The 11,007-nt window shown below is 43.3% G+C and overlaps 1 protein-coding gene and 1 non-coding gene across 2 annotated transcripts in view; one reads left to right on the top strand and one right to left on the bottom strand.

Annotated features, from left to right (window-relative positions):
* Positions 1 to 11,007, bottom strand: part of LOC103752279 (filamin-B) — a gene marked incomplete at its 3' end in the record, with an annotated part of 30,462 nt that overhangs the window by 8,698 nt on the left and 10,757 nt on the right. Inside the window, exons 4-8 of the mRNA XM_029557634.1 lie at positions 6,855 to 6,973; positions 5,839 to 5,916; positions 3,980 to 4,142; positions 3,321 to 3,518; positions 315 to 452 (exon numbers count right to left, since the gene is read on the bottom strand). Of these exons, the coding sequence (XP_029413494.1) occupies positions 315 to 452; positions 3,321 to 3,518; positions 3,980 to 4,142; positions 5,839 to 5,916; positions 6,855 to 6,973 (696 nt within the window). The remainder of the gene's footprint in view (positions 1 to 314; positions 453 to 3,320; positions 3,519 to 3,979; positions 4,143 to 5,838; positions 5,917 to 6,854; positions 6,974 to 11,007) is intronic.
* Positions 4,490 to 4,574, top strand: LOC115068093. Its single transcript, XR_003847474.1, has one exon. It is a non-coding gene; the product is annotated as a small nucleolar RNA SNORD105 (small nucleolar RNA).

The raw sequence follows: 11,007 nt of genomic DNA, 5'->3' as shown, positions 1-11,007 counted from the left end.
AGCTGTGTGTGACCTGAGCAAGAACCATCTACTTTGCTGCTTGTCACCTTGAACAAAAGTATAGCCACTTCATGTTGTTGTCCAATTCCATCACTGCTTTTCCAGGAGGACTTGATACAAGGCTGTCAAACCACCCACTCTTCTTACCCACCCCCATCCAGGGCAGACATTACCAATCAATTACTGCTCCCTTCTCCAGGGAGCCCAGATAAGCCCCAAATCCTCGTCAAAGCTCTGGACTGGTCATAGGATGTCATCCATACACCATGGCTGAAAAGTTAGCCAATGAGATGAGGAAAGAACAGAACACTTACTAGGGCCCTTCACGGTTACACCAAGCTCTCCACTTCCAGCTGCTTTAGTGTCCACCTTGAAATCTGCAGTCTCCCGGATCCGGACGCCTTTGGGCTGTAGGCCTCGGCCGCTGGCCCGGCAGGCATTTGGATTGCAGGCTGCAAGCACAATTTTGACACTAGCTCAACCTTTCAATAGTTGGTAAAAGACGAGAAAGTTAAGGTAACTTTGGGCCTCCCGCCAAGAAAATGTTTGCTTTGCACAAAGAGTAATGGGCAGTTGCCCTAGCGGGGGTCCTACTCAGGAAACACACTAGCTAGCAAATGACACAGCATGACTTTGTTCAGCCACACCACACAAGGGCTGGGTAAAAGTTTTTCTGGCAACATAAACAGGAGAGAACAGTGATTCCACACTGTGTTCAGGGAACTGGCTTTTTTTATCCTTTTATTTGTGGGCGGCATTAAGGATTGAGTGCTGAACATTATTCAGACCTCACTGCCACTCTCAAGGCCCCAGTAATTGGGAAGACTATACTTTTTCAAGTCTTATTTGGAAAATGCAGTGCTTGAAATATCTTGTCTGGGCTCCAAAGCCTGGGTCAGGCATTTCTAAAGGTATAAACATGGCTGTTGTCTTCCACGTAAAAAGCCAGGCCAAACAGCAAGGAGCTGAAAAAGTGCCCTCAGCCAAGGCTGGCTCTGACAAGGCCCTCAGAATCTGGGCAGCAGCAAAGACAGTCTCAGCAGGAAACACCATTCCTGACTCGAACTCTGGTTTCCTTTAAGAACCACAAGTTTTAAGTCTAAAATTAAGGACCACGGCAGCTTCTGATACTCTTCACATGAAAGGTCTGCAAAACTACTCTTCCATGGCATTAGGAAGGAGGTTTATAAAAGATGTATTTGTGCCCTAGGAATTCTTGGCCCAGCATGGACAAGGTCTCCTTAAGTAGACATGGAAAATTAATGGTCAAAATGGCCTGCAGTCTATGAAATAGCATATCCTCTCCAAATCTCACACTGCACACTTGACAAGGGCTCTGGGAGCAGAGATTCTGAAGCAAAGAAAAGCAGTTCCTCATCTGACACGCCCTCCCTGCTGGCTACATGGCAAACAATTATTTCCTGGAGGGGCGCATCAACAGCCTTGCAGTTAAAGCCCACATTAGATGGTTCATCGATCAATATAGCCTATGGTGGCACTTAGCAACACTGGTTTTCTATTGTGAAAAATACATAAGCCCTAAGTATATATGGATGTATTGCAGTACTGAAGCTTGAACTCGGGACTTCATACATTCTAGGCAACTAACTGCACTGCCACTGAGTCCTCTTTTAGTTTTTATCTTGACAAAGAGTCTCACTAAGTTGGCTGGAGCCCAGGCAGGCCTTAAGCTTGCGACTCTCCTGCCCCAGTCTTCCAAGTAGCTGAGCTTACAGGCCTATACCACCAGGCCTGGCTAAAGCATCTTTTACTCTGAAATCATTATCGTGGAGGGTAGTAAATCAAAAGAAAAGTTCTATTAATTCTATAAATTCTGCATATTGTAAGTAACAAATGTGCCAGAAATGAAAAAGACAGCCCATGAAGGAGAACAGATTAGGAAGCATTAGAATTAGGAAAACTATTCCAAACTGTTTCTTTCCTTATGTCAAAGTAGTTTTGATAATGAATATTTTGGGGGTTTTGTTTTTTCTTTGTCAAAGGGAGAAAAGTTGGTCACATGAGAAATAAGTCACAACAGGATGACAGGACTTCTCTTGCAGGATTTAAATGTGTCTTAAAACACATACACACACTCAAGGAAAGACTGAGCATGTGTGTGAACATCAAAGGATAACTGTTCATTTCATATACACACTCGGCCAGCTTGGCCAAGTCCACTGCCATCCTACAGAGCCTTCCATAGGCTGGGATCTGTCTGCAAAAGCTATAATAATTCCTGCACAGGAATTTCCTGAGGTCACAAACAGCACATTCCCAGATGACGTTTGTAAGAACGCACAAAGAACTGGCAAACATGCCTCACCCAACTAGCCCTTACCAAAGCAAGAGCCTCTGGCCCAGAGCTTGCAAATAGGAAGCCAACAGCTTCAGGGTCCAGGCTGGCCCAAAGGCAGGATTCAGATGCAGCAGCCAGGTCTGCTGGTGCAGATGTGGAAGACAGAACAGGGAGAGGCAAGTACTGGTTAGAAAAGGCAGCACAGTTGGAAAACAATAATAAAAAAGAGTGGCAAAGTCAGAAGGAGAGAGTCTAATATTAGAAAAAAAGGGATGCTCCTGGTTGCAGAGGGATTCAGGAGTGGTTAAGGGCATGGTCAACGGACAATGCAGTTCTGAGGCTTCACAGTGAGAACGATGTCACCAAAGCCTCAGTGTCTCTGCCTGCAACTGGGATGTACTCACATCTGAAACACACAGGCTGCTGGGATGGTTTAATGGACCTGAGTCGAGTACCTGGCAGCCCGTAAAGGCCAAGCAATGTGGGCTACAGGGCATCTGGTGCTGCCACAACCTGTGCTACACACTCGATCTAAAATGTTCCCCAAAGGCACAAGTGTTGAAGAGGTGGGGCCTAGTGGAAGGAAGTCAGGTCACTGGAGGCCTGCCCAGGAAAGGAATACTGGGATCTCAGCCCCTTTCTGCCTCTTTGTTGGCTTCCTGGCTGCTGTGAAGTAAGCAGTTCCTGCATCATGCACTACCACCAATGTACTACACCACCACAGCCCCAGAGGAAAACAGGCTCATGTGATCATGGCCTATGACCTTAGAAACACTGAGCCAAATAATGACATTTCCTATTTGATCATCTCAGACATTTTGACAGAGAGAGAAAAGCTGAGAAACACAACTTGGATTAGTACTGTTATCTTGAGGGCAAAGTAAGCTACTTCCTGTAGAAGGGGGGTCTTGGCAGAAAGGGATGGGGTGAGCCCAGTGTGAGACATTGACCATATTCATGATCTTAGTGCTCTGCCCCACAGTCTCCAAGCCAGAAGCAGGTATAGTTACCCAGCACTCACCTTCCCCAACCTGTACACCAAAGGGACTCTTGGGAATGGCATCCCCAGCAAAGGAGATCTTGACCACATGGGGACCGGGCTGCACTGGTTTGTATACGCATCGATACACCTGGTTTCCTTTGTCTTCCACGAGCAGCTCCACAGTGTTCTTGCCCTGGGGATCTTCCACCTCAACATTAATGTCACCCACACCAGCTCCTATGAAAGAAGCAACCTTCCATGAACACACATTCCCCCTTTCAGGAAGTTTGCTGCCAACCAATGCCAAGTACAAACAGAAGGACACTTGGGTAAGCCATACCAACTGTTTCCTTTTTCACATTTTCTTTTTTATTTATTAATTGAAAAGAAAGCTAGCACTTCACAAAAATATGTCTTATTCATTTTTGCTACCCCTCCCCCAATCTTGCATAAAACTTGGTCTAGTAGATGACTGGAAAAACTTAATGCCTCTGGAAGGTTTAGTGCACAGAAGTTGAGTATTTATCAAACAGGACCCAAAGTGAAGATACGTAAAAATACAACTAACTCACGAGAAAAAGGTGCTTGTTCAATTTAAAAGACAAGAGTTTGAGTACTCCAAGCATTAATTTCCAAGGATTACATTTTAGACCCTGCAAGAAGGCTCCAAGGTCAAAGCCATGGAGGAGACACATTACCCGCTGTGTAGATGTCAAAATAGGTGGGCTTATTGGCAATGTTCCCTGAAACTTCCAACCCTGGGCCTTTTGCAGTGACTTTGCTGGCGTCTCCTTGGGCCTTGTCAACATTCACTTCAAACGGGCTCTTGGAAATATGCTGTCCTGCGAAGAGGACTATGACCTGCAAGTAATGAGAGATGCAATTGCTGTGGCATGGCTAATGAGCACCAACCAACTTCATGCACCCACCATCTTCTTTTCCAGCCTTATTAGAATTATACACCCAAAGACAGCTGGAACCAGGAGCTCTGGAATCCAGGTAAGTGGACAGAATGGAATTCCCACCTGGACCCATCAGACATGTGGCTATGCCCAGGATATCACACTTGACACAAATTAAGAATGCTTACTACACATCAGATGCACTTAGCCTAAGGGGAAATGAACAACCACTTATACTTGGATCTCTAGACATGGGGTTCCTATAGGAGGGCAGAAAGGGCCACTGCACTATCAGAATAAAATGCACAGTCCCATCTCACGATGAACCCTTGTGGCCCTGAGCTGCCGTGATTCTGGCTTCAAAGTAAACACTCTGAAGAGAGAGAAAACAACAAAACAAAACAAGACAAGACTGAACTGCACAGTCCCAAGATTTCAAACCTGGAGTCAGGTGTTTTCCATGGGTCAACATCATTCTCAGATAAATGGGTTTGAAATAAATTGCAATGATTTCTATTTAAAACTTAAACAACTGTTTCTTATCCTAGGCTTTTTCAAAGGAATTGGGTTTGGTTTCATGTGAACCCATACTTGGCACTCATGAACTAATTACATCATAAATTTTGTCTTTTAGGATTTCTTTTTCTTAAATTCATGATGTTTGGAGTACACGAAGAACCCTAAGATTACGGTTCTGGGTGAATTCAAGAAAGCCCAAGGTAGTAAGAACCTAGGTCTCAAAGTCTGGGCAGATTACAAGAAGACTGGCTTGTGTGTGCCATTAAAGGCTTTCTTCCAATGAAGGGCACATTCCTGGGTTACCCACACACTTTAGACCAAGCTCGTAGCTCCTGCCCTATAGAACCACCCTTGAAACTATCTCAAACAGAGCTCAGTATGATGCTGAGACAAAGGGTCTAGGGGCTACACCACTGGTATCTTCTAAGATGCAAAGTGAATGTTTTCCCTCTACTGGTGAGCTGAACCCCTCCATCCTTAGGCCTCGAGATGGGCACATACCCTAGACTACCTCAAAGAGGAAGACATAAAGAGGCATTAAGGACAGGGTCCACATTTAGTCACTACAGTATCTATGCTCTAGACGGACAGCTTCAATTTCGAAGTATCCATGTGGAATTAGGAAGAAAAAATAAGTTCAGGACGTTACAAGTAACTTCACTGTTGAAAGCAGATAGTGGAGATGTACTAGCTAATATCTTAAGTATGATTCATAGGGATTCTACATTTTTCCCAAATGAGCATAAATTTTTTTTTTTCAGGGGGGATGTTACAGAAGAAACAGGATCTGACTATGTAACCCTGGCTGGCCTGGAACTCGCTATGTAGACCAGGCTGGCCTTGAACTCACATAGATTCATCTGCCTCTGCCTCCTGAGTGCTGGGATCAAAAGCGTGTGCCACCACACCTGGCCAAGCATAAATAATTTAATAATCAGAAGTTAACCTAAGAAAGTCATTTTTGTGGGCTGGTATAGAGTATAGCTCAGTGGGACAGCATTTGCCTAGCAAGTCAGAGGCCCTGGGTTCCATGCTCAGCACTACAAAACCCATTCTTCCCCAAATCTCATTCTTCAACATGTAACAAAACAAGCCCAAAGACCAGACCATGCCATGTTCATGAGGCGTCATCTTACTTTATGTAGCCCAGTGACCTTGGGCAGATACTCCACAGAATATGTCTTATTCTTGTCGCTGTCAGGGGTCACGTGTGCCTAGAAGAGAAGTTGAGTAACAGTCACAGAAGGTACCAGGTGTAAGTAAATCATGTGTCATATCAGCCAAGACCAAGTAAGCTACCAGGTCAAGAACCCTGGTGGGACTACCTTTTGTCTCGCCACTCTTGCAGAGAGGCACCAGGAGAGAAGTAGTAACAAAAGAAACAACAAAAGCAAAACACCCAGCCCAGAGCCAGGACTCTCACTGTCTAGGGGCAGGGGAGAGAAAATGGAAAACGAAACAAGTTAACTTGCTCCTCTATTGGCTCAGTATTTATTTCAAGCTTAGGAAATGCCGGACCTAGTTATATATACCAAAAATAAAATACTGAGCAAGTTGAGCAGAGACCCTACCCCAGAGAGGAAAAACAGATGATACATCAGTGTATTTAGAATTTCAGACTGTACTAAGTTACAAGGAATAAGATCTGGACCTAAGACAGTGAGAAGAAAGAACATCATATGCAAAAGCCCAAAGAATGGTCAGTGGAGGAGAAATCACCACCATCTAACACCTAACTAATCAGTCCCTTGTCTCATATAAACTATCCTTTATCAAACACTGTGTTCTTGTGAATCAATTTCTATTACTCAAGCTCTTAGGAAAGTGGTCTTTTCTTTTTTTTCTTTTTTTTTTTGTCTTGGGGCAGGGTATCCCTGTAGTCCCAGCTGTCCTGGAACTCACTATGTAGACCAGGCTGGCCTTGAACTCACAGAGATCCACCTTCCTTGGCCTCCCAGTGCTGAGATTAAAGGCATGTGCCACCACACCAGACCAGGAAAGTGTTCTTAAACACTGTAAGCCTCAGGATTCTTTGGAGAATATTTTGGTTGAGAGCTATAATGAGGAAATGAAGGCACAGTCCCTGACCCTGTTGTATGGTCCAAAAACTCTGGGAGATGGCTGGACAGGAGAGGAACATCCCCGAACATACCTCTTCTTTGTTCCCTTCTGGGTCCTCGACAAACACCATCAGGTCTCCTTGCCCAGCGCTGATGGTGTCCACAGTGAACTTGGCTGGCTGCTTCACCATGTTTCCGGTGGGTTCAACTCCTGTCACGAGTTTACACAGCAAATTATGAGCTGGGTCACACCCTAGCAAGAACCATCACCACTATGTCCTTTTTTTTTTTTTTCCAGGGAACTGAGAGAGAGGGACACATTGCCATGGCAGGGATAATCAGACAGGTTCAAACCCTTAATTTTTTTCATGTTATTTAAATGCTATAAAAATATTCAGAGTGCTTCAGATGGGAGTCCATGCAATGGTGAAAGCTCACATAGTGGTAACCAGGGTCTGCCTTGAAAGACAGGTAAGGGGGGAGGATGGGCTGTCTTTCTTTAAAAGCTATTCTGTATTCTTGTTGAAAATGGTATTCAACTTTTTTTTTTTTTTACATTTTATTATTTTTATTTTATGTGTACGAGTGTATTGGCTACATGTAGGTAGGTGCATCCATGTCATGTAGTGCCTGTGAAGGTCAAAAAAGGACTGGATTCCTCTGGGACTGAAGTTATAGATGGTAGTTACCTGCTGCCATGTGGGTGCTGGGAATTGAACCCAGGTCCTCTGCAAGAGCAGCCAGTGCTCTTAATTACTGAGCCATCTCTCTAGTCCCCCCATTATTTTTTAAAATGTCTTATTTTTATAAATGTTTTGCTTGCATGTATGTAAGGGTAGCACATGCATGCAGTGCCCACAGAGGGAAAAAGAGGGCATCAGACCCCTTGGAACTGGAGTTATAGCCTGTTGTGAGCTGCCATGTGGGTGCTGAGAATCAAATCCTGGTCCTCTTCAAGAGCAGCAAGTGCTCTTAACTGCTCAGTCTCTCTATCCAGCCCTTGCCTGAAACACATGCCTGGTGATTCATTATATCTTTCAATTAGATTTTAAATTTTAGGGTGCCTGGAAAATTTAGACTCAAGACATAGTTTCTCTTATATGTGGAATCTAGATCTAAATATACATAATATACTTAATAAAATATTTAATATAATTATATATTAATAAATGGATTGAATATACTTAATATTTAAGATAAATGGTATGAAAGTGGAACTGAGACCTTGAGAGAAAGGAAAGGGTCTCAAGAGGGAACGAAAGAGGATAATGGGGTAAAGAAAAAACCCTGCATGCACAGACAGAACCTAAATGTTAAAAACTTCTCTGAATGACTCAGAAGTAGAAAGGGGATTCTCTGCACACAAAGGTGGAAATGGAGGACGTGAGAAGTGAAATACTCCAGACAAAGAAAGCCAAGTACTACATATCCTCTCTCCAATATGTAAGCTCAAAAGTCAACCCAAACGTAAAACAGTTACTTGACCTGGGATTAGGAAGGGGTGGGTTGGATTTACCAGTGCACAATATATGCAGATACGCAAATATTACAATGAGCCCCAATATCTACAATTAATGTTAGTATATAAATGAAGAGCTGGAGAGATGGTGGTTCAGTAGCTAGGAGCACTTCCTATTCTTCCGGAGGACCCCACTTTGGTTCCCAGTATCCACATTAGGCAGCTCACAATCACCTATAACTCCTGGGCCAGGGGATCCAACACCTCCTTCTGGTCCCCAAGGGCACCTGCACTCACATGCACATACCCACACACATAAAGATAAAAAAAAAAAATTCTTAAAAACAAAAACACACCCTATTACACTTAATAAACAAACTGCTTACCCAGCTCCCCGAGTGGTAACATGCTGTGTAAAACTGTAACACAATATTGCAACCAGAGTACCAACAATGACACGGTCAAGAGAGAACAGTCCATAACCACAAAGATCTCTCATGTTGTCCTCTTAGAGGTCCACCCACTTCCCTTCCACCCAACCTTCTTACCCCTGACAACCATTAATCTGTTCTCTATCTCTGTAATCTTACCATTTCAAAAATGTTACATAAATGAAATCATATATTATGCAACCTTATGGGCTTGGTTCTTTTCACTAAGAATTCTCTGTAGATTCATCCAGACTGCTGCCTGTACCAGCACTTGTTATTTTTCATTGATGAGTAATGTTCTATGCTATGGAACTGTTTAATCTTTTTCCCACTGAAGGACATCTGGGTTATATCCACTTGTCTATTACTTACTAAGCTGCTATAAACATTCACATAGAGGTTTTGTAAGAATGTAAGTATAAAGTAAACATAGTATTATTTTATACCTCTTTATATCTTTATCTACCTCCACTCCTGGTTCTTCACACAGAGCTCTTAAAAACCCTCGTCATGTACTAAGTGGTCATGGCACTGGAATGAACAGTTCTTGACACAGAGATCCTAAGCTTCCTGGAATTTCCTGGGTGATAAAAATTCCTGGGTGATAAAAATTTCCTGGGTGGGCTCCTCAGTTAGGACTGGTAACCAGAAAGCTAGGCTTGAGATAAGAAGGCTGGAATCTGGAAGTTTCTGGGTTGGTGGATACACTCACTTGCCCGGAGTGTGGTCCATTCCAATGGACCTCCATGAACCTCACCCTTGTAGACCTCGATTCATTCTGTAATATGCCAGGACACAGGAGCATTCCCCAAGTTCTGTGAGCTTGGCTAGCCACTGAATGAACCCAAACAAGTTACAGGAACCTCCGAACTGGAGCCAGATTAGACAAAAGTTATAAGCAACCCAAGAGCCTACTACTTAAGAACCAGTGTCTAAAGCTGGGGGCAGTTGGGGACTGAGCCCTTAACCTGCAGGTCCTCTGCAAATGCCAGGAAGACAGTTCAGAGATCAACAGATTATATAATGTCCAGCTGCTGTTCACAGAGAACTGGGTAAGTGGTCAGCGGGAAAACCCCATGCAATTTGGTGGCCAAAAATAAGGGAAGTAGAAGAGTTTCTTCTCTTAGGCTGTGACTGATACAGAAGGACAGCTGATGTTTCCTATATTATAATCCTCAGAAATGTACCAACAAGTGTAACTGCTGGCATACACAGTAGCCGGATCCTTAGTATGGTTTTTGTTGTTTTAAATGGCCAACTTGTGCTCTGGCATGGCTATACCTGTGCTTGCATTGGTAGCACATACTGGAATCCCATAGAATGGCTATACCACTTCACATTTACCCCATCAATGCAGGGTCCAGGCCCTGCTTCTCTGCATCCTTGACAGCATATGGTGTTACAATTACTTTTCATTTTAGCCATTCAGATAGGATGTAATGGCTTTAATTCACATTTCTCTGGTGCATGATGGTATACTTTAAAAAAAAAAAAAAGACAGGGTCTCACTATATGTAAAGCCCAGGATGGTTTCTAACTTGTGAACCATCATGCCTGGCTTAAACATCTTTTCCTATGTGTCTATGCATTTGTATAGTCTCTTCAGTGGACCTGTTCTTAACCTTTCCTCCATTATCTAACTGGGTTGTGCAGGTGGACACTGTTTTCAATTTGAGGTTTGTGAGCATTCTGGCTATCTAGTTTGCAAGTATTTTCTCAGTCATTAGTTCGTCTTTTCAACCTTGGAACTGTAAAAAGTTTTCCTTTTCTTTCCTCTTTAGTTTTTAAAGATAAAATCCAACCCTAGGGTATTGATATCAGCACCATCTTGGGCTCTGAGACAGTGTACAGGTGGCCCTTAGGGGAGGGCAAAGGAAACCGGGGCTGCTAAAGAATGTGCAGAAGAAATCCCCACACTATGCCCGGACTTTAAGGCATAGATTTTCAAGAGTTTTTTGATGAAGTACAACTTGTCATGTTTTCCTTCTTGTACCACACTTTTGCTGTCAATGGTTCTGTTTCATATTAAGTGATTCCGTTTGAGTGAAGTTTTGTTTGTGTTAGCTGTGATACTTAAGATCTCTCTCTCCCCCCCAACCCCATATCTGCTGCTCCAGTACTGTGTGCAGAAACGGCTCTCTAATGACTTGATTTTCTGCTTTATAATAATCAGCCATGCAGGTATTCTGTTCCATTGCATTGACTGATACCTCCATCTTCCCACCAGTGTCACTTGGTGTTGATTTCTGAAGTTGTGCTTCAAGACAGGCAAACTGTTTCCTCTCATATTAATCTGCTCTTTCAAAACTCTCCCCTGCCTTTGTAGTTTTAGAAATTTTTAAAATATTATTTATT

The sequence above is a fragment of the Nannospalax galili genome, unplaced genomic scaffold (genome assembly GCF_000622305.1).
Source record: "Nannospalax galili isolate Female #2095 unplaced genomic scaffold, S.galili_v1.0 scaffold11728, whole genome shotgun sequence".
Classification (NCBI taxonomy): Eukaryota; Metazoa; Chordata; class Mammalia; order Rodentia; family Spalacidae; genus Nannospalax; species Nannospalax galili.
The sequence above is the reverse complement of the archived record's forward strand: the minus strand, read 5'-3'. Positions and strand labels throughout refer to the sequence as shown.